Source organism: Parasteatoda tepidariorum, chromosome 9 (genome assembly GCF_043381705.1).
Source record: "Parasteatoda tepidariorum isolate YZ-2023 chromosome 9, CAS_Ptep_4.0, whole genome shotgun sequence".
Taxonomy (NCBI): Eukaryota; Metazoa; Arthropoda; class Arachnida; order Araneae; family Theridiidae; genus Parasteatoda; species Parasteatoda tepidariorum.
The window spans coordinates 10,937,208-10,962,268 of NC_092212.1; the positions used below are offsets into that span (position 1 = coordinate 10,937,208).

Below are 25,061 nucleotides of genomic sequence, written 5' to 3' on the forward strand. Positions count from 1 at the left end.
AACTATCTAAAATTAATGCAATATTTATTACTCTTCAAAATTATGAGTTCTATAAATTTGATAAAAATATTTATATTCAAATTCATTTAATTTCAATCATAAATGGAAAATCTTATAGGCAATTTACGTTTCCATTGTAATATAGTTTTTTATTTTATTGACTATACAGAGTCCATAGTTGTCATGATTTTCTATTTAAAAAAAATTTTATCTAATTATTTATCCAGATTTGTTTTCTCCTGATATTCCTGATTTTTGAGTGTGTTTAGAAGATCTCATTTTCTGAGAATACAATGTGAATTCTAATTGGATTGATTTGAAAAATGAAATGATTTGTATTTTCAATCCAGCATCTTTTTATTATACTCAATAATGCTTGTAAAATTGGTAAAATTTAATGGTCCGAACTTAAGAACCCCCTAATAATTATATTCATGTTTCAAGTATGTAGCTTTACCTGCATAGAATTTAAACATTTTGTAAAGAAATTCAATTAGAAAATTTTTGGTGGATTAATTAATCAAATACTTATTTAATATTTTCAGCACGCCCTCATATATATATATATCTAATAGAATTAGAAAATAAAAATAAAATTTAAAAAAATTTTTATTGGGAAAACATAAAGGTCTCTTAAGAACGCATTCCTTTCAGCAGAGTTTCCCGTACTTATGACTTTTATGTACCCTTTCTAAATTTTTCATAACGCTATGTACCACTAATAAAAAAATGAATAGATTTTTTACTGTAAAAAAATTGCACAAAAGTGCAATTGACAACTAGCTGTTGACACCACTAATTATTAACTGTTAACTCTGCAAAAAATTGACAATAGAAAAATAAGTAATTGTAAATTTTCATGGCTGGCTTTGATTTTAAATTTAAAAAAATTTGAAAATTTCGTTTGTTGCAAGATATTTTGCATAAGAAAGCGTACCCCCGCTGAACTGTTCTTGTACCCCTGGGGGTATGCGTACCACACTTTAGAAAACACTGCTTTACAATGATGACTTGTGGTATTTCGAACTAAAGACTAATTATCCAGAGATGAAAATCAAACTTTATAATGTATCTACATTGCTGAAAAATTTTAAAAAATGCAATTGAAAATGAGTTTAAGAGGAAAGTAGAAAATCAGAAAACGAACCTGTAAACCTATATGAAGTAAAATAAAATAAAAATGCCTTAAAATTAGGTAGACTAATCTATCAGTTAACAAAAATCGCTTAGATAAAAAAATATAAAAATTAGCTTATACCGTATAAAATAACTGGTAATATGTATATACCATTTTCTTTTTTTTCTTTTCTTTTTTTTTTTTAAGGCTAATAATATTTTTTTAACTCCATTTTAAGTTTTTTTATTTTAGAGGTCATATTTTGAAAGAAAGAAAAGAAAAGACATGCATTAAGGAAATTCTATAATCATGAGAACTGATTGATTATCCACTAATCTAAACACAAAAATTGTGCCCATTTTCTTTGTGGTTGGCAAGGGATCTCATGTTTCCAAATTTATTTTATAATTATTCTGTCTATATATATATATATATTTATTTATTTATGAAAATCATTGAGCAATATAATGATTAGCTATATTTTTAATAGTTCGAAAAAGCATTGCTGATTAAAAACCTAGTCAGTTACCATGTAACTAATAAAATGCTTCTACCTGTCATGTTGTTTTCTAATGAAAATTCCTGAAATTTGCGAAATACCTAACTGAAAACAATACTCAAAAACGCTATGATCTTGGAACTGGAATCTTTCCAGCATTGTTGCGACTGCTGCTGATTGTCGCATTATCTGCATATTAATTTCTATTTTTGAAATGATGATCCTCGCTATTCTCTTTTACAAATTGAATTTAAACAACATAAAGTTTTTGTATTTAATTAAATTATGCTGAACTGTAGCAATAATCACTGTCTGACTTCATTAGAGTTACAAGCAAATCAGCATCGATGGTGACAGTGCTGCAGGTTGCCTCCGTAAATTCTTCTCCCACTAACAAGATGTAAAGCGAATGTCACCTCAAAGAATAAGAAAAATATGACTTGTCATTATATTGCCTCTGACCCTTTATATGTTTTTTTTTTCTTTTCATGCCATCTTAATGTTTATTTCTTCATTCTTTATCTGTTCATTCATGGTTTTGTTTTAGTGGGCAAGTTTCTATAATGACATTTTTTTTCTTCTATTTTTATAGCACTGCGGCGTGTTCCTTTGCCTGTGACAAGTTTCATTTCCGCTCCTTTCACATGTACGCATCCCTGCTTTTGTATTTTAGGCTTTCATTTGGTAACAGAATACTTTTTTACAGTTAGAAACAGCAATTTTTTATTTATGCAGTGAAAATATTCAAAATCTGGATTTCTGCCTCTGCAACACAAGTTTTTGATCCTGTTCATTTTCTTCCAAATTTAGTTTGGTTTCCTAAAAAATTATGGGGCAAAATTATAAAATTTAGTTACTGGCCATTAACATTTAGCCATTTTTAACAGTGGCCACTTTTTCCAAAATCAAAAGTTTTAAATAACTTAATAATGTCAGGCATATTCCTTTTGAAGCATTTCTCAAAATATGCTGAACATTACAAGGTTCGTTTCCAAAACAGAGAAAAATTTTAAGAGACATGGGTGAAATAAAATAATCTTCAGATTATAATAAAATATTAATAATAATTCCTTATTCATTAAAAGAAAAGTAATAAAATGTACGTGGAATGCATTTTCAACAAAAGAAGTGGCGATTGTTAGACCAATTTTTAATTCCACTCGTATTTCAACACCCTAAGGCCAGTGGCGACTATTAATTTTGCCCTACTATACTAACAATAAATAATTTTTAGAATAAAAAAATTATATTAATGAAAAATTGCTAGTTATCATTACTGCCATTGTGGTTTTACTTATTTATGAAAATTTTTGTATATCTTTATGTGATTTATTTAAAACCCAATATACTAATAAGACTTTGCTTCTTTAGGAGATGAAAACGAGTCTCGGTTTCTAAATCTGTTATTTTATTCTCATTGTAAATCCATGGTTGTAAAGGATTTTTTTTGACTGAATTCTTAAAGAAGATTTTTTTTTACTGTAAGCAGTTATCATAGACATTTTTGCACTGATATTTGGGTTTGATGGTTATTAATATACTTTTTTTTTTTTAGTTGTATGATTCTTAAGATTTAGTAGTACAAATTAGGTTCAGCGAAAATAAAAATTATAGCATTTTGTAAGAAATAAAATAAAAACTTACGATATTTAGTACGGTGTAATTTATAATAGCTGCTAATTAAGCAATTTAAAATTCAGTAAAAATATTGGTTCTTTTAACAGTTGAATAAACTTTTTCTCTTTAACTTCATATACATGTATATCAGGTCTGCAACTGGTGACTAAAATGTGACTATTTTCGGCATGCGGCGACTATGGCAACTTTTTTTTTTTGCCTAAAAATGCAACTATTTTCAGGAAAAGAAAACTATTGAGAGACTTTTCTGTACTCCTAGCGCTGTTTTTTAGCATAATTGAGTTGAAAACTTGCAGCCTGCGAAAGCTTCTGAACACAATGAATTTTTTTTTTCTTAAAAAATAAAAAATTTCGACTTGCAAATTTGAGTCATCACTTTTTAATTCACTCAATTTGCCCAGATCCCACTGTAAGGCTTTTTTGTTTCTCAGTCGCCTTTTCCACTATTATAGTTACAAAATTCTGCATGATTTTAAAAAGAAAAGAATTTTCTATTCAATATTTACTATGCGGAAATTCTGAGTTAAAGAAATAACTTTTTACAATATATGTTTATATATATATACATTTGCTGAATCAATTATTGTTAAATGGGGGAATTTTTTAGAAAAATTATGTTTTTTTAATTAAAAAGTATTTTTTCGGATGAATTCTAATTATTAAAAGTATTTAATTTTCTGCAAATATACAAATTTTTTTATAAAAATTTAGTGCTATAACACTAACGTTTATATAAGAATTAACATATTTGCCTCCAACTTGACTAAATGAATCCTGGTATATGACAGTTAAGTCGTTTAATAATTTTATAGTTATATTTTTGATAAATTTTTGTTTTCATTTAGGCAGCTTTTCGTGCTTTAGGCTACTAAAAGCAACTATTTTGTTCATTTTTTTTCTGTGGCAACCCTGTTATATATAGAAATATTGAATTGTTTTTTTTTTTTCTTTTTCATTTAATTTAAATTATTCAACATTATTGTACGTAAATTTTTTTTTCTTTTGTAAAGCTATTTTGTTGTAAAATATAAAACTTAATTTGTGGTTCTTCCTTTTTGTTTTTCTTGGAAATTGAATGAATAGATTGCAATTATTAGGAATAGCAATAATTCCAACCCCGTAAACAAATTAAGTTATAAAATCAGTGTAATTGTTCTAAGGTATGAAGTTTTTTTTTCTGTAATATCAGTAGAGCCATGGTTTTATAATGTGAACTTTTCTTTCCTATAGAATAAGTCAATGGATATACTAATTTGCTTAATTTCTCCATTGCGAACATTTTAGGAATCACACCAATAAGTTTACTCAAGACTGCCAACTCCTAAATTTCGATTTGATCTTAACTGCGATTACATTTTGCAAATTCATATTAATGTATTTGAAATTGTCTACGTTGTTATTATTGGTTGATAATTTTTATTAAATATAACTTTGTCTTATTTTTAAATATAAGTGTATGCTCTTGTGCTAGCAAAGTTTCTTGTCGCAAAAAAAAATATTTTGGAAAAAATTTTGATTTTTTTTTTCTTAATTTCTTTTTTTTGCCATCAAATTTTTCCTTTACGAATGATGCTGAGCACTGTATCCATAACTGGGTATTGCATCAATAACTGCAAACTAACCAAGACTGCACAAATTTCTCATAGCTTAATATTTCCCCATTTATTGTATTAATTTTGGTTGAAATTCCTGTCAAAATCATGGCCTTTGTTTCAGTTTCTATAACTTTTTAAAAATATTTTTATGAAGTAAAATTTGTACATTGTTAAAATTGTTTAATAATAATTTTTGAAAAATAAATAAATGAAAGAAATTCATATGATTTTACACAATTCTGGAATAAACTGGTATATTTGTGGTATTCAAATATATAAACAATTATCATATGAAGTTATTTGTGTTATATATAATGTAAAAGAATTTTTTTTTTTTAGAGAGTATGGCATAAGGAATTAAAAAAATTTTAAAATAATTCTTAAATCTGTGAATCTTTGCTTGCACAAGATCTCATTTTGTGCTTTTTAAAAATTGACTTTTACAAAAATAAAGTTTAGATTGTATTGGTGTATATATTTTGGTGTTTCATGCACTGTATTTGGCGTAGTGATATTATGCTTTGTGACTAACAGGGTTTTCTAAAGGTTATAAAGAAGCATTCATGAGTGGCGATCAGGAACCCTGGTCATTCCTTGGAGGCCTTACTTCTGAACTTCAAGTGAGTTTCAAAACTTTTTTTTCTTATAATTTATCTACTACAGCTGTAAATAATATATATATATATATTTCTATGGAAAAAATAGGAATTTGGAATATAGAACAAAAATCTGGAAGTTGTTTTAAAAGTTTTGGTTTAGGTAAAATATGAATGAAGTTTGAAATTTTAGGCTGCTTACCTCTTGATAGCAAAAAAACAATCTTTAATGGAATATTTGAAAATCTTTAATGGATTGTTTGAAAAGCTATGGGGTGGAACAAAGAAATTCAGCAATTAGGAAAATGGCTCACAGTTTTTCAGGCTTAGATTAGGCTCTGAATTCATGTTTCGGTAAATTGTATTATAACAACAGCAAATGATTTTTTCTGTTTTATTATTATGGAACAGTCAAAAAATTCTTAATACTGAGCCAGGGATTGACTAGGAAGTGGTCGCTTAAAAAAGCTTTTAGAAAACTATCACGTTATAACAAAGTTTTGCTTTTCCAACTAGAGAGACTGCTAAACTTACATCTCCTTGAAAAAAATTACCTATAAAGCTGTTTGATAACAATTGTCTAGTTCATCAAGTGACTACAAAGTTAAAATAAAATGTATGATTTTTTTTTTAACTGATATGAATAAACAAGGTAGGATTTCATTTCTCAAAATCAGCAGCTGAGTTTGCTATTGCTAAAAAATGCTAGTAGCAAAGCCAGGTTTTATACTAGTGACAAATGCAACAAAGTTATTATTGTGCGATGAATTGCAATATAAAATGGTTATTGAACAAATAATTTAAATGCTTATTTATTATGGAAGTTTAAACTGCTTTTTACTATGTATTATATTAAAATTATGCACTAAATTTAATACATTTGATAAAACACAAGAATTTTACAACATAAGGTGGTTACTCCGACCAAATAATATCTATCTGGTGCAAAAACAATTTGATAAAACTATACAACAATGTGAATTTATAATGTAACCGTTGCAAATTGTTCATCTGTCAGCCAGTAGTAACTAAAATTTGAAATCCTTGAGTCATAATTACGAGTAAGACATTTGGAAAATCATATAAAAGTGGCAAAAAAATTATCTAAAATAAAAATGATTTGTGGCATGATCATTATAAACTGAGCACATCAAAAAGGACCAATTCAAATACGAAATTCTAATATTGTAATGGTGTCATATTGAAATACTAAAATTTAAAAAGCCGTATAGAAATGGCTGGAAAAAGAATAAATGCTAAAAAACGATTGACGCAAGCAGACCATTCAGTCTAGCCTAAGACCATAAATGGTACTCACAGTTTTTGCTACCTTGTTTTTCTGTAAATAGCATTTAATTATTTTAAGAAGCAATTTGCTACATGCTTGTCAACAAAAATGCAGCCTATTAATAAATGCAATTAAAATAATTATTTTAACCTCTGAGCCTGCAATTCGAAAGTGACAGATCTCTGTCTATCCAATCAATAATATTAATTTTATTAACGTTTTGTTGAATATGATTTTATGAATAACTTTTATTTAAATCTTTAAAAAAAATACTCACGATAACCTTTTTAAATTATAGTTAAATTAATTATAATTTTGAAATTTTTATTATTTTTTTTTGCCTAACTTTTTTTGCTTTTGCTTTTTTTAGCTTTATAAATAACTTTTATTTAAATCTAAAATAAAATACACTCGATAACCTTTTTAAATTATAGTTAAATTAATTATAATTTTGAATTTTTTCTTTTTTTTGCTTAACTAAATTAAGGGGACACGGGACCTTTCAAATGAAAAGTTATGAAAACTTGTTTTTTAATTTAATTTTACTATTATGAACATAATTTATTTATTTTTTAGCATATTTTAGGAAATAGGCCAAGTAAAAACAATTTTGGTCAAAATTTTTTTAAAAATTTAATAAAATATGAAAATTTTAAAAAATACAAAAATTGTCCCTTGTGTCTGAAATTTCATCCAAATAATTTAAAATTTTTTCTATAGATAGATAATGATGATATAAAGACTCTCTAGCATCAGTTATTGTTTCACTTCAACAGGTTTTGAGAAAAAAAAATTTTTTTAGTTCCGACGCTTTTTTTTCGAAAATTTTCATTTCCTCCTACAGTTAAAGTTGTATAAAAAACTTTATAATTAATATTTCGTGAAAACAATGCTACATTGTCTTTATAACAGTCATATGAAGCATATGAAAAATTTTCAGGCAAAATTTTCAAATATTCAGACACAAGGGACAAATTATAGAAGTAAATTATGCAAAAAAAGTTAACGGAGAAAAACTACTTTTTTTGTGTAAATTAACTAAAACTCACTGTAATAGCTATAATATCATGCTTAAAATATAAAAAGAACTTCCGATGTATTCTTAATATAATAAATGCTAAATTTTTACCAATACAAACGATTTTTACATAAAAATATTGTTCGTTATGCATCATATCAATATGTCATATGTAACCTTGAAACAAAGAAAAAAGATTATTTTTGTGTGCATAAAAATTACACTAAAAACATTATTCTCTATAATTTTAATAAAACAAATAATATATTTGATACCAGATAAATAAAAAAATTATTGACATTGACATAGGAAAAGCATATTGCAGAATTTCGATAACATGCTAGAAAATTTCAATACTAATGCTATATTAATTAATTAATTTATATGCTATACTAATTAAAAAATATTTTATAGAAATATTGATTTGAACATAAAAAAAAATCAAAATAAGCTTGATAACTACAATGTAAACAAACAGACAGCTTATGGAACGTCAAAAGTGCCACGCCCACTTTTCAGAAAAATAGCTATAAAATCATAAAAAATCATCGTATCGAAAAAATTTGAACAACACGTGATTCAGGCTGACTATCTTTATATTTTTAACAAAAAAAATTTTTTTTGAAAATTTTATGATTTCAAGGTCCCATGTCCCCTTAAGTATTTATAATTTAAAATATATAATAAGCCACTCAATATTGAATATATTTGAAATTATGTATAAATTGTTTTTATGGTGGCTTATATAATCAAGAAAAGAGTTTTTTGGCAGAAAGTAGTTATTTTATCATGATCGTGTAAAGTCTTAGAAAGTCTAAGTGCAATTAATTGTTTTTGTGTGAAGCATGAGATGAATTGCTTTGAAAAATAATAAATATCAGTTTTAAAATTGGTTCAGTAGTAATTGAATTTCTTTTTCAGCATTTGTTACCCCTGGAAAGTGTGAATGATTTGTTTCTGTATAAGTCACCTGAAACTCCAAACAACAGAATTTATACTATCCGTCCTTACTTGTTGACAGATGAGGTAAATTAAATATAAATATATATATAAGAAATAATTTTTTAACACATTGTTGAACACATATTAATCTTCTTGCCTTTTAAAAGTTTGAAATTTTTGTTTTAATATTTTCTTAATCTACATAAGTTTTGATCTTAAGTTTCTTACACAATCTGATTTTAAATTTTCTGTCTAATTTTCCAGTTAATTACTATAACCATCCAGTTATAGTAGTCTAGGTATATATTGTTTTTTTTTTTTTTAATTTGAGAAATGTAATTTTTATTGTTTAACTTTTAGTTGAAATTATTTTAGAATAAAAAGTGAGTTTTTTTTATTCAATTATTGATTATTATCATAATTTGATTAAGATCTCTTGTAGTTTTATTAAAACTTAATTGTTATATTTTTAAAAACCATATTATAATTTTAAATTTGAAAACTAAATTATTGATTAGTTTTTATTGATACTTAAAAAATTAATACTTTTGATTTTTAAAAAAAAAACTGAACTTTAGGACTGTTCTAGGAAAATGAAATGTTTTTCAACTATTTTTCTTTTTTTATATTAATAATAAATTGAACTGGTAAACTATTTTTTCTTCTTTTGTAATGCTACCGATTTATTATTTAGTTTTTACCTAAATATCTCTGCTGCCATTCTTTTCATTTATGATGTTATTATTTATTACTTATTTATCTATTGAATTACGTGTTTTGATCTTTTTTCACCACAATTTCTTGATAGCCCATGTTGGGCCCTGCCCTGACCTCCTTTTGTAGTTATATCCAGGAGTTATAACTACAATTACAGGATTTATTTTAAAACAATTGATCCTCTTTTGTTGAGGTCTTATCCTGAACAATTTATTTTTTTAGTTTTCATCATAATCTATTTAGTTCTAGATATGGGAATTACACAGTGTTTTTGGTTTTTCTGATTCTGTGCTAAAAAGTTTTTTTATTTTTTATTTAGTCTCAAGTTTATGATGTATGCAGAAAAACTTGTGATGATGGCTTAGATGGAAGTGAAGTCTTTCCTGAATATCCTGATTTAATAGGAGATAAGTATGTGTTTAATTATTTAATCTATTCTATATTTACTATGCGTTTGAAGCTATTAATTCTTTTATATTTCTTTGTTTTTAATGCAAGTTAAATACATATTCAACTATATCTCATATACTTAATCCATTTAATTTTTCTTTTTCAAACTATCTACCTTGAAAATCTTTGTGTTCCATAATATAGCCATATTTATGCTGTACGATATAACAAGATGAAGTATGCAGAATAAAAAATATATAATGAATAAAGAGGGAGCTGTTTAGAATTTTAATTATAAAATAAAAAGTGAAGCAGTCTTGTAACAGTTATTTGTTATCATGGATGTTGAGGCTAGGCGCAATCAGCATGATGGGAGCAATATGACCTGATTCTATGACTTTATTTCCTGAACAAGTTTGTTATCATTAATATGAAGTACGTGTCTACTGAGTACCTTGACCATCGGGTATCAGAGCCTCTAAAAATGACCTGATTCTATGAATGAATATGACCTGATTCTATGACTTTATTTCCTGAACAAGTTTGTTATCATTAATATGAAGTACGTGTCTACTGAGTACCTTGACCATCGGGTATCAGAGCCTCTAAAAATGAATTGTAAATGCAAATCATACTTTTTCTATTGCTTTGTTTCTCACAATTCCTCTTGCTTTTGTTGTGAGATAACTCACTAAAGCATTTCCTAGAATTTTTAGCAATTTTTTTAATTCTACGTATTTATTATCTTTCTTTGAAAATCAATTATTCTAAGTAAATAAAATTGAATATTTAATGGAGTTGACATATTTCTTTATGAAATCGGGGAACAAAAATTGAGTTAAAAAGAAACATGTAACAAATTTTAGAGGAATTAATAGTAATTTAAACTATACAATAAAGGGGTTTTTCAAAGCTCTAATTTGAAATAACAAGTTGTAACATTGTGTAACATTGTGTAAATCGACTTTTTGAAGCCACAAAATTTAAGGAAAACAGGAGATCGACTTATACAGTGGTAATAAAGTCAGACATTCCTCGATCATAATTAAATCTAAATTATAATAATATTGTTAAATTTTAAATTTGGTCATTCAGTTCAAAGTAAAACAAAAAATATTCAAAAAAATAAATAAAAAAAATTCCAAGGATTTTTAATCTGACTTGTTTTTAGTAGGTTAAATTTCTTTTCTGTTGAAAGGGGACTTTTAAAGCATGGATATTATCCTAACTAATTTTGAATTTTCCTTAGGTTAGTGGGCCACTTCTTATGCTTAAGTCCTGAATATTGTTTTGTTGTGGAAGATGAAACTGGTATATGTGGTTATGCTTTGGCAGCTTTAGATGCACGACAGCTCAAACAGAAATGTGAGACTGCCTGGATTCCTACTTTACAAACAAAATATCCATCTCCTAAAAAGGAAAATGGAGAGATGCTTACTCCGGCAGAGGTATGAAAAGAGAAATTTTTTTTGGAAACTAAGAGTTTATCTTTTTTATGAGTTACTTAACTGTTATAAATAAGGTTCTCACTAGTGAAAATTTGTGGTTAATGTGGCAGACAAACTAAAGGAAAAAATTTACACTTGCATAATTCATGATATGGTACTCATCGAAAGTTTATTAACCCCTTAACTGCCGAGTAAAATTTACGTGATTCACTCCCCAGTGCCAGCGTTTTTCGCTCAAGTGCACTTTCTTACACGGTGTTTTGGTGCGGGAAAATGATGCACGCTTTGCAATTTAAAAACAATTTACTTTTACAAGACAAAGGAAGGNACTCCCCAGTGCCAGCGTTTTTCGCGCAAGTGCACTTTCTTACACGGTGTTTTGGTGGGGGGAAATGATGCACGCTTTGCAATTTAAAAACAGTTTACAAGACAAGAAAGATGAAGGAAAGAAAATACAAAATTTAAATTAAATAATAAAAATACAATATAAAAGATGTTAAAACTTAGCTGTTGTATGATAAATCCTGAAACATGGTTGGTCACATAAACCAACATCACATTCATCGCACTGATAGCGGGATTTTTTTTTTTTCTTGAACAAGCAGCACATTTTTGCGATGCATTTTTCTTCGAAGACATTGATGGAAAGAATAAAAAGCACCAAATACATACGGGAAACGAAAGCGAAAAAACCCGACCTTACTCAAATAAATACACACAAGCGATTAATACGATATCACTTTTCCATAACATCCTTTTCCCATTCCCCCTCCTCCGAAATTAGTAATACATTCGCAAAGCAAACACTTTCAAGGCCATTTTACTGCATTCTGAAGTAGGGGGTGTAGTTCTATTTATAGCAGCGCAATGCAAAGCATGGTACTTCGGGAAAGCGTATATATACACCTGCGGCAGTTAACGCATCGTCTGGCCGAGACGTATACATACGCCCGCGGCAGTTAAGGGGTTAATTGCTATCCATAACACTCTAAAACTAATTTGGTTCATTATTCCATAATGATTGAAGATTAGAATTTATTAAAATTACAAAAAGCTTTAAATAATGTTAGTAAATAGATTCAACATACAGATAAAAATGTAAAAATATATTAAGAATTCTGAATAAAGTAAATTTTAAAAGATCCAAAAATTATGTTTTATTGGTGAGCAATTACACTATCAGTACATAAATGCAAAGCACAGCACAACATGTAAATTTAAAATTTCTGCATTTAAATTTTTTGAACCAGGCTCATTCAGTTATTCCATTTGAAAAAATCCTAAACTGAAACCTAACCTATGCATAGAATAAAATTTGTATAACAACTTTTCTTTCAAATACATGGATTTTGATGCAAAAAAAATATATATATTTTTAGTTACTATTTTGTAATTTCCAAACATATTTCAAGGTAAAAATTTTGTCGCCATGCTTATCATTTTAGCAACATTCTAAGAACATTTGGCGACAATTGTCACAATGTCGCCATACTGGCGTGAGCCCTGGCTGTAAATCACTCCTCCTATTTCATTATTTATTTTGGTTTTGGTAATTTGTAATAAAGAAATTTATCTTATCTGTGGTAATTAAAATATTGATTTATAAATGTGTGTATTTTGAAATTTTTCTCCTGAGAAGGAAGTGTTCCAATATGATTCAGTTCTGAATAAAAGTTAATTAAATAATTAACAGTATAATTAAATAATTTCATTATAATTAAGTAATGACATCCTGCTGAAATGGAAAGATTTGAGTTCTATGATAAATTCAAAATGTTTTCTAATTTATCCTTGACATTCGATGTAGTAAAGGGAAAAAATTTTATAAACATTCAAGTAATGTTGAGTATTATAATTTTAATTTTTGCTAACCGAACTTCAATGTGGCAGTATTTTAAAACCTGTCTGTGAATGATAAATCAAAATGATAAATGTAAATTATAATACTAAAAATAAAATGTAAATGTAGTTATTAATTTAACTTTTTTTATATTTTTAAAGTTTAATTTTAAAACCACTTTTTTTTTCAATTATGGGTCAACTGGTTTATAAAATCAACCACTTTAGAAGATCTAATGCTCCCAGAATGAATGTTACTTTAATGCATGGTCAGGCATTGTAGTAGTTATTCTTATAACTTTTCTTCTAAAATCTTATATTTTAAATTCAAAAGAATTACCTGGAGCTCTTTTTATAATTCAAAGTATTTGTCTAATCAATATATCTTTATACAGTGAAACCTCCGTTAAGCGGACTTTCAAGGGACCGAAAAAATTGTCCTTTTATGAGAGTTGTCCGCTTACGGGAAGTGTACCCTAATAACGAAGTTCAACACTGTTAATTGCTTTTAGAATGTTTTCAAAGATGTAGAAATAATTAAATAATTTACAATAACTATCAACAAAGATATTTGTTTAAACTTTAGGAAAAATAAAAAAGACTATATGTTTGATATAAATACATAATTCTAGATGTAGCTACAGATAAATGAATATAATTTACCGATTAGCATAGATACTCAAGTCAGACGTATGATACCGAATAGGAGCTTTCAGTCTTCATTCGGTTTCAGTTATTAAGTTTACATCCCTTTACATTGATAGGGAACATGGTTAATACCTTCTGGAAAGTAAACCTTCCAAGATTCACAGTTAAGTAATGAGAACCTATGGAGTTAATTATTCACAATTGATCATCTATCAAGTGTCTGAATAAGCATTTCATTTATATGAACACATCAAAGATTATATTTCTGTTCTCTTTTTTACCCCAGCTGTGTTAAATAAAGTCTTCAAATTGCTAAGAAAATTAAAGAAATTTTCAATGGGGGAGAAGCATTGAAAGCAAGATGTCATTTCAACTTGAGGTGTCTCATAACCTGTGTGGTCCAGATCAAAAGATGCAGCTGTCGGAATCATTTCAGGAGAGCAATATCATTTTATCTCCTTTCTTCACAATGATAAGGCAAGGTGACAGGAGAAAGATTGATCAGTAGTGAAATAGCTTAACAATATTTTTAGTTATAGAAAAGGCAAAAAATTTACATGTTTTAAAAAATGGCGAAAAGTTTTTTTCCCTAGCAATTTAAAACAGAATTAATTTTTTTTTTTTTTTTCAAATTTAGAAAAAGTAATGTCCGGTTTGAGGAGATAGAAAATAACGTTTCATTGCCAAAATAACTGTCCGCGTCCGGTTACGGGAGTGTCCGTTTTGTGGAGAATATACATAATGGTTTATTCATAGAAGATTTCCGGGGAATTAAAAATATGTCCTTATTGAGAGGCGTCCGTTTTGCAGGAGTGTCCATAACAGGAGGTTTCACTGTATTTCTTAAAATAATAAAATTGAAATTTTATGAATCAGCATATTACATAGCTACTACAAAAGGGCTGAAAATACCAATGCTTTGGATCTATTTATGAGTAAAAAAAAAGATATTAAAATTAGAAATAAATACATTGTTTTTTGAAGTGTAATCCATACATTAATGTATGTGGGGATAATTTATTTCATTCTATTTGGTGCGGTGATAATTTATTACTGCCAAATTCTGTGTTTACATATTTCTTCATGAAAGTTATAATAAGTTATCATGTATGTATAAATTATATCCTTTAATGATTACACCATTGATTGATGCATTTAAAATAATTCTTACATTTGACTGTTTAGGAGATCATAGCTTCTTTTTACAACCAACAAAAAGATGGTCCACCTGATGTTGTTTATCTTCATCATCCATCCATCTTGAGAATGAACATATTACCCTCAGTCAGTGACTCTAGTGTCCCTAAGAGAATGTTAACCTGTATACTATCTACTTTAAAAGCAAATGGTAATTTTCATTTCATCATTGCACTTAAACTGGAATCCAATTTTTAATGAACATGTAGTTTCTATGTTTCAGGAAATAATTTTTTCTTCTTAGCTTTTTTTTCCTCTTTATAAAAATGTCCAGTTTAAAAGCACTGTATTAACACTGCACAAAGAAAAGAGAAAAGAATGAAACACCTGTGCAATTAAAAAAAAAAAATTTGTACTAAAAAAAATTTCTTAAGTGTTTAGTAGTCAATAAATAAAAATTATGATAGATGGAAATTTATGTCTTTAAAGAAGGTAAAACCAAAGTTTTTTGAACAAAAAATCTGGTTAATAAATTCATCCACTAAGTGCAGTTTTGGGGAACGCTGATCCAAAATGTAGTACATAGACATTGTTTTCGTATCAACCGGTGCAGTTTTGGGGAATGCTGATCCAAAATGTAGTACATAGACATTGTTTTCGTATCAACCTGTGCAGTTTGGGGGAACGCTGATCCAAAATGTAGTACATAGACATTGTTTTCGTATCAACCCATTCGCTAAATTTGTCCCAGTAGTGTCTTTTACGAAATCAACAGAGAATATGAGCAATTCTACAAATAAACGCCAATTAGGCAGCCAAAAAAAAATTTGGGGGGGGGGGGGGGATNGGGGGGGGGGGAGTGCACGCTATTTCTAAATGAATTTTCTTATTTTTTACACCCGAAAAAATCTTGAACATGAAATTTTTTCTTTGTGACGTACTTTAAATGACAAAATACCAATTTTAAATTTTTTTCAATTTACGAACTTTGATTACATTTTTTATTTTTGTTTTTTATTCTAAAATATAATCTTATTGTATGAAATATCTATAAATACATTTTAGAGAGACATTATATAAGAGGTGGTGCTGGCATCTCCATCACTTACCCCTCAGAAAATGACGTCAAACTCAAAATACCCACTGGCCAAATTGCTTCGAACTTCACCAGCGAATTAATCGTTATTAAAGAGGCTCTTGCCTGTTGTCGCTCCCATTCTCTAAATGACTCAATGAAAGAAATTGTGATTTTCTCAGACTCAAAATCAGCACTCGAAGCCATACATAACGGTAAAACATCAATAGCGCAAGAAATTAATACCCTTCTTCATTCATTAAATATCCGTTGCACTCTCTAGTGGATCCCAGCTCATGTTGGAATCGAGGGGAACAAATGTGCAAATGCCCTTGCAAAGAAAGCACACGACGAAGATCAACCTCGAGCTGTCACCTGTGCAGATGCGAATGCTGTCGCCAGATGAAGGATATAACTAACTAACTAACTCAGTGGCGCGACAGCCCATTAAGAGGGCCAAGGCCGACTGTGCCCATCTCAGTTTTCTTGACCTTGGGCTCTGGGGTGCAGGAGCATATGTTCCGGTCAGGTGGTCAGCCGAACGCGGAACCCCCAGTGTTAGTTCCCAAGCATGCTTGGTACTCATTTTATCGACCCACTGAAGGGATGAAAGGCTGAGTCGGCCTTGCCCGGCCCAAGGATCGAANCAAATTGCTTCGAACTTCACCAGCGAATTAATCATTATTAAAGAGGCTCTTGCCTATTGTCGCTCCCATTCTCTAAATGACTCAATGAAAGAAATTGTGATTTTCTCAGACTCAAAATCAGCACTCGAAGCCATACATAACGGTAAAGCATCAATAACGCAAGAATTTAATACCCTTCTTCATTCATTAAATATCCGTTGCACTCTCTAGTGGATCCCAGCTCATGTTGGAATCGAGGGGAACAAATGCGTAAATGCCCTTGCAAAGAAAGCACGCGACGAAGATCAACCTCGAGCTGTCACCTGTGCAGATGCGAATGCTGTCGCCAGATGAATGATATACAACCAGCTTTTTAGCAAGGCAACAATCCCCGATCTAAACTGCCCAAGAAACCTCTCCTCTACAATAGCTAGGCTACGTACTGGACATTTCAAGGGCATGAAGATCTCATGCACCCATATAAAATTCTATCCCATCTGCAAGTACTGTCCTCATCTGCAACTAACTCCAGACCATGTTTTTGTCTGCCAGGCCATTATCGGCTCCCTCTTTCAACTTGGAGCACCTCCCATCGAAATTCTCCATGGCCATCAGGCTCCAGAACTTGCAAACCTTGTTATCAAGACTTTTGGAGGACTCTAATCTTTTCAGTAGCATAGACACGACAACAACAACAGAGACATTATAATAATATTATATTTATCGTAAAAAATCGTTTTATCGGAATAAATGGCTCAGATAAATCTGGTCTTTTTAAAGTAACATATTTTCGCAATGTAACTTTTTTCCTAGGCTTTCTTCATTGAAATATTAATAAAATTTGAGCCGTGATTGAAGTATTTACAAACTTTGTGACAATAGCTGACTTTATGAAAACAACTTTATAGAAAGTTGTTTCAATAAAGTTGGTATAGCATTATTTAACATTATTTTGTTTAACTTCTGTATTTTATTATTTTACTGTCAGAGCTTGCTATTTATAGAATGTCATATTTTAGCATTTCTCAAATTCTTTTTTAGGTTCGCATGGTGTTTTTGTAGATGTGACTGTTGGTGATAAAAATATAGTTGACTTTTTTTCCAAGCTTGGTTTCCTAGAAATCGCACATCCTGGTTTCCATGTAGAAGATGTTTTTTATATGGGAAGAACGTTTTGAGGTTTTTCATTACTTATGGAAATGGCTGTGTTGAAGTTCCACTGCCTTCATTTTACAAAAACCACACACAAAAGACAATCTGAAAGGAAGTCTGCGCATCCTTCAGCAATGCCTAAATAGGAAGTAATTTATTTGGATATCGAATAGGACAATATTGTATTTTTGAAGGACCAAAATATTTTATTTCACTACAAAACTTTAGCATGAGTGCATTTTTTAAACTTGTTTATGAATATTTTATATCTTTGCTGTTGATTTAGTGGCTGTGCTGCTATTGGAGAAGGATCTGCTATCTTCTAATTTATGTTGATTGAATCATTTGTCGTTTATGCTGTAAATCTCCACAGTCGAACTCATTTAATATAAAGCTTGTATAAATTAATAGTTATTCACCAATTTACCATACGTCATGGTGTGTAAGTTGACTTTGTATTCAAACACCCAAATTTTTACTAAAATCGGGAGGATTAATTTATATACCGATAATAAAGTTGGTTATCCGTGGATTGCGAAATATCAAGGTACTATAGAGATTGAAACATATAAGAATAATTTTGTATCAATTAACCCCTATAAAAAAAACTATTTTTAATATATACAAGGTATCCATGCACCTAGAAAGTCATCGATTTCGATTTTTGAACAAAATTTGTCATGAAATGTTATGATTTTAACTAATTTTTTTTGTAAAAAAATCATGGATTTAGGTCCTACGAGAAATCTAAATTTTAAAATGGAATCCCCCCCCCATCCTAATTTCATGGTGTTCCGAATATCAGAATTTGTAACAAAATCTCTACTCACAGTCATATTTTATTAAAATATAAAATGTTTATATCATGCTTTTTAAAAATTATGGAAAAGTGTCTTAAGAATATAATTCTACAAAAAAAAAATAATTTGCTTTTATATTTTTTTATGCTATTTTATTGCTTCAACTCTTTCTTTACTCTGTTTTTTTTAATTTAAAATCTATAACTATGAAGATACAGAGTATAATAGTTTTGGTTAAATTTATCATTTCAATTAATGCTATTATAATGCTTTTTTAAATTTATTGTTGTGTTTTTGTCAAGGAAAATAATAACTTCTTTAAGTCATGAAAAATTCTTGGAATTAGTCATAGATTTGAAAATGTATATTGTAGCAGATACCCTGTATATATAGTTAAAATTCAATGATATACTCTATTATTTCAGGCATAAATATCCAATGCTTTTTGATGAGCCTATTCAGTTGACGGCCAACAGATGGTATGTTGCATGGGCTAGAATATCCGGTCCTAGTAGTGACTGTGGTGCAAGTGGGCAGTCAGTAGTCACTACTGAAGAACAGTAAGAATAACAATATTCATTTTATATTTAACGACTGTTTTCTTCTTACATTTAATTTCTTGTTTTGAATTTTAGGATTGTGTTCTATTTTAAAAGCTCTAAAAAATCCAATAATGGTACAGATGTGAATGCAGGACAGATACCTCNACTCACAGTCATATTTTATTAAAATATAAAATGTTTATATCATGCTTTTTAAAAATTATGGAAAAGTATCTTTAGAATATAATTATGCAAAAAAAAAATTTATTTGCTTTAATATTTTTTTATGCTATTTTATTGCTTCAACTCTTTCTTTACTCTGTTTCTTTTAATTTAAAATCTATAACTATGAAGATGCAGAGTATAATAGTTTTGGTTATACTTATCATTTCAATTAATGTTATTATAATGCTTTTTTAAATTTATTGTTGTGTTTTTGTCAGAGAAAATAATAACTTCTTTAAGTCATGAAAAATTCTTGGAATTAGTCATAGATTTGAAAATGTATATTGTAGCAGATACCCTGTATATATATATATATATATATATATATATATACATACAGTTAATTTTACATTTTCTCTGATAATTTCTTTGCACATAAAGGTTTTTTTTTTTTAGAAACAATACTTTTAATTGCATTAAAAATAAAGGTGAAATACTTTTGAATAAATTATTTTAGCAAAATACAGCACAATGAAAACTTTCAAAACATCATCAGTGTCAGATTCCATGATGTAAGCTATGCCTTCATAAAGATTCCACTCTGCAATGGATTCTACTTTATCCTCACTGGCTAAGTACCTCAAAAAATATTCTTCAATGACTTCACCCTATCCAAAGGTTTCAAAAAGTTTTAACAATTAAATGAAAATGTTCTCTCTCTTTTTTTTTCTTTTTTTTTTTTTAGTCCTTTCTTTTGGAACGGCTTACTTATACACCAAACATACCAGAAATTTACTATCTTGTAATCAAAAGCAGAAGTTTGATTACAAGATAGTAACAGAATATTTGACTTATACAACTGGTCAATTTATGTACCGAGACATATGGTGTATGTTATTTTGAGATTTTTGCTGTCAATAGAGCTCAGATTTTGATTAGCTAAAGAATATTCATAAAAACATCAAAAGACTGTCTCATGGAATGAAATAGGAATTATTATTGAGAATAATTATTTCTTTTCAATAACATATTGTTTATTAAAATAAGCTGACAGTAAAATTTTAAAACTAAAGTAGTTGTTAAAATACAAAAACTCACTTTGATTTTATTTTTACAGATTACCACATTTTAATGATAGATTTAGTAGGCTTTAATGAATGTGTTAAAAGGGAGCTGATTCTTTTAGTGGCAGCTACTGTTATTAAATATATGCATGAAATTGTTCTCTAATATCATCCTTTTATTTTGAAAACTATACTTAGCTGAGCTTGACTTTCCTGTTGTCATATTGATTATTTTAAAAAGTGAACACACAAAATATATATGATTGAAGAAGAGAATTAATTAGGCAATACTTTCTCGGAAATGTATATTTCTGGGATATTCTTTAACAATCAAAATGAGCAAACATCTTCCCCTTTTCCTTAAAAAATGAAGAAAGATAAAAATTTTATTTTTTTAAGTACTTGCTGTTTTGAGAGAACCAAGTGTCATTTGACATATGTTCTCTAATTCTAGCTTCTGGTGATTTATGCATTGAATCCACTAATCACCAGAAAGTGAGGAATAGAACTACTAAAACCTCTGACATTATATTTTTTTTTTCATTGTACAAAACTTGTTTTGAACTCAGACCTTAGTTTTTGTTGGGAATCTATTGTCCAAACTTGCTTAAGTGTTGCCAATTTCAGATGCAGGACTTTCCATTGTGTGTGTATACATATATATACACTTTTGTTCATTATATTATAATTTTTCAGAAATGTTTTCAAATATTTAGGGTAGGCACAGAACAGGGAAAAGTTAGGGAAATTTATCAATCTGTAAAAATTAGGGGAATATCAAGGGTCAGAGAAAATGCTTAATTTAAATTTGAGGTACCAGAAAGTCCAATATTTTTCCCCCAAAGAAAATCGGTCTTGTAATAATTATTTTTTATAAAAAAAGAAAAAAGTTATTTTCAACTCTGATAACAAATATGAGTGTTTTGCAATAAATTTTAAGTATAAGAATAAGACAAACTGAAAAATTCATAAAATGTATGCCTTCTTTTACAAAAATCTAGATAACTAAGCATGGAAATGTGTGAAAATTTAGTTTTTTTCTGAGTGTTATAAAATGTTTTGAAAATAGCATATTAAACTTATACATATTTAATAATCTCGCAATTTTTAATTCATATTTCTCATTAATAAATTTTTCATAGACTAGTTTTAAATTTTCAACCTTTTTTTTAAAGTTAAATGGGTTTGACTGTCTTTTATGATTATATTATCAGGTTCTTATTCAGCAATTTCTAAAATATATTTTTTTTTTATCTGGAACTAAGCAATGTTGCAATTTTAATGTTAAATCTTACATTGGTATATAAATGTATAAATTGTGTATACTTTAATCATAATATTTCAGCTCATTGCAAAATAACTTTTATTTTTCCTGATATTAACTACCAACTTGAACAAGACAGCTACACATTTCTCAGCTATGGATAAGATAAATATCTGAGAGTTGTTGAAATTTTGATATTTACTTTTATGAAACATCTAATAAGCAAGGTGCCAATATATTTATTAGTATTGTGACGTTGTAGTGTCCGATTTATCTTTGCATTATTGTGAATTAGAATTTGTTGAAATCTTCTGATATTTGAAAGTTTTGAGTATATTATAATCTGAGTTCATAGATACTCTTTAGTTCCATTAAGTCCATTGTATGAAACTGTATTTAATATTGCCTTTATGCTAAGATGTGATTATTAAAATATTCCATTATTTGCTATAAGTTCATCTTCTCTTTTGGTGACAAAAAAAAATTCCTTAACTCAAGATTTTTAGCATAACCCTTCATAATTAAAATATGTATGTTAAGAAAAACTGAGATACAAATTTTGATTAAAGTTAGAATAAATGTTAAATGCTAAATTAGACAAAAACTATTCAATAAATCAAATAAATAAATCAAACAAATCAAAATAATGGAAACATTTCTACACTAATATATTTTTTTCGGTTTCTCAAGAAATATTCCAAGAATAATTATATAACTTCAAAAGGGTTTAGATCTTGTGATTTCTCACACTTATCAATAAAATTCAAAGCATTTAGAGGTTCAAGAGACCGACAATAAATTACAAATGGAAAATAGTGTTTTTGAGCATCATATGCCAAAAAATTTTTAAATAAATTTGTAACTTGTAACAATTATTTTGGTTCTTATATGCAATGATTGCCCAAAACTTCACAAGCCTAACTTAAATATTTTTGGAAATATGGATAATTTATTAAAAAAATTATAATTTCTTTGTATTATGCTTTTTTACTATAACTTTAAAATACTCAATAAAATGTTCAGAGCAATTTAAAATTGATTACAAAATGTTTGCTTTAAAATTTAAAAAACATTTGTTGAAATTGTGCAATATGTATTGAAGTAGTTGTTTTATACTGCATATGTGCAGAAAAAAATTTAAAAAAATTTTTTTTTTCCTATCATTTTGTAGAAATCTGGTATTTGGTTACTGATGAAAAAAAATTCGGTTTGAATATCTTAATAGTTTTAAGCAATTTTCTAAGTTGCTTTAGTGTTTGTTAAAAGAAACTCAAAATGATATAAGGGGTTTTCTATAGATATTATTTTGTATCATAAGATAAATAACAAATAAACCTTGCAATAAATGTTTATGCACTGAAAAACTGTGTGAGGAAAGAAAGCATGCAAAATAACAGATACTTTTATGGGGGCTGATCCCAAATGATGCAGGTGTCATTTTTCATTTTAATAAATCTTGTTTAATATTATGAAATAAAATTTAGAAAACCTCTTTTCATTTTCAGTTTTTTTTTAAAGCACAGAAACTAGTTAGAAAATTGTTTGAAACTTACTAAATTTTTAAGATATCATAATAGAACTTTTTTTTATTAGTTGTCAAATACAATTTACTTCAAAATTAAGAAAACAAATTTAAATTTTTCTCATGCATGCGCAGCATAAAAGAATTACGTTAATTACTCATATCTTGCGCAGTTTTCAATAAATTTTAAATTACGACAAATATTTTGTTTGATTTTATTGACTATTTTTAATGTTATAGCAACAAAAATGTAGGACAAAAAAATTATTTTTTTTATAAATATATATATATCCTTAAATATTTTTGCTAGGTTTACAAACTTTTTTGTAATTATTACATATAATAACCAAAATATTTGTTAGAAGTTACTAATTTACGGCTACATTTTTTGACATAGGGTGTTCAAAAGCACTATTTTCTGTTTGTAATTTGTTGTTGGTCCCTCAAACGTCTAAAAGCTTTGAGCTTCATTAATAAGTATGTGAAATCATATATCCTAAACATTCCTGAGCTTCATTAATAAGTATGTGAAATCACATATCCTAAACATTCCTAAATTTGTAAAATGATTCTCTTAGTATTTTTTGAGAAAGATCAAAAAATGTGTTAGCCTAGAAGTGTTTCCATTATTTTGTCCAACCCCTGTAGCTATTCCTAACCTCTTATATATATACATAGATATCAAATTATTGCTTTAAAAAAAAAAATTTTACTAAGTTCACAAAAGTGCATAAAAAGTGCCCTAAATGATCTAAAAAAATACTTATGTCATCTAAATCTGCCCTTAGCTATAAGGATCCTATAAGCAAATTTAAAGAATAGAGTTAACATCATTGATCCTACTAGAAAATTAAAATCTAAACAATTTGAATATTAGAAATTAAAGTTGTGCTGATTTTTTTTAAAAAATTAATACTTATGAAAATAAAGTTTAAATTGTTTCACTGTTCATTACAAAATGTTGTATGACATCAGAACTGTTGTATTGCATTAAATCTGACCTGAATGTATTGTATTAAATCCAAACTTTAATAAATTGTGTTAAAAATAATATGCCCTGCTTTGTACATGTTAATAATTACTGTATTGCATTGCATATTTACAGCTAAGCAATAATTGTCATGAGATTTAAAACAATCTTATTTACTCTTTAAATGACAATTATGTTATTACATCAATTGATTTAATATATTATTCCAAATGTATTTGCCCAATATGAAATAGAAAATGTCACAAATAGATTCCTTATATGAAATTTTGGATAAAGTTGGAACAAAATTCTTTTTTTAGCTTGAACTATTTATTATTTGCTAAAAACCTGTGGCCTAGATCTTAACTCAAATCTTAATCAATTTTAGACGATTTCAAAAAATCATGTATGTTATAACAGACAAGAATCTACTATTAAATTATTTTTAAAAAATACTTAATTCTCATTTCCTTAATATTGATTTGCATTCCACGATGTTTATTTCTTTGAAATTTATAATTTTGGATTTGTGAATTTTGTTTTTTATCAAAAAATATCTTAAACAGATTTGCATCCCTTTTTTTTCTCTTTATTATAGTAATCGGGTAATTTTCACCTCAGCATGCTATTGAAAAATTTCTTTTACATTAAAATGATGTGTTTATTATTTAAATTACAAATTAAAAAGTCTCTAACTTAATAACAAGCAAAAAGTTAATATATATATATATATATATATCTAATTGATTTAAATAATTATGTATAAGTGTGCTGTAATACTAAATAAAGTTAAGTTTTTATAGCTGCATGTAATTTCCTTGAAAAGAGTTAACTACAGTCACTTCGTAATTACTCTCATTTCATAAAACCTATGCTTACTTTGTCGTATCAAAAATTTCACTTATCATTAGTTTTGTTTTTAAAATTATAATTGTATTTTTGACAAATAACTTGTATCTTTAACACTAATGAAAAACATTGTGTTATAGAAACTTGAATTCACCCTTAA

At 27.7% G+C, this 25,061-nt stretch overlaps 1 protein-coding gene across 3 annotated transcripts in view; it reads left to right on the top strand.

Moving 5' to 3' along the window:
• Positions 1-18,894, top strand: part of LOC107442614 (O-GlcNAcase) — a 39,355-nt gene extending 20,461 nt beyond the window's left edge. The window contains exons 9-15 of one of the 3 annotated variants that reach the window (XM_043054060.2): positions 2,209-2,262; positions 5,384-5,469; positions 8,673-8,777; positions 9,730-9,821; positions 11,050-11,248; positions 14,921-15,083; positions 17,615-18,893. In XM_043054060.2, the coding sequence (XP_042909994.1) occupies positions 2,209-2,262; positions 5,384-5,469; positions 8,673-8,777; positions 9,730-9,821; positions 11,050-11,248; positions 14,921-15,083; positions 17,615-17,751 (836 nt within the window). In that variant the 3' untranslated portion in view covers positions 17,752-18,893. Of the gene's footprint in view, positions 1-2,208; positions 2,263-5,383; positions 5,470-8,672; positions 8,778-9,729; positions 9,822-11,049; positions 11,249-14,920; positions 15,084-17,614 lie in introns of all 3 variants that reach the window. The other 2 variants (XM_043054062.2, XM_043054065.2) reach the window with 2 other exon arrangements.
• The last annotated feature ends 6,167 nt before the right edge of the window (positions 18,895-25,061 follow it).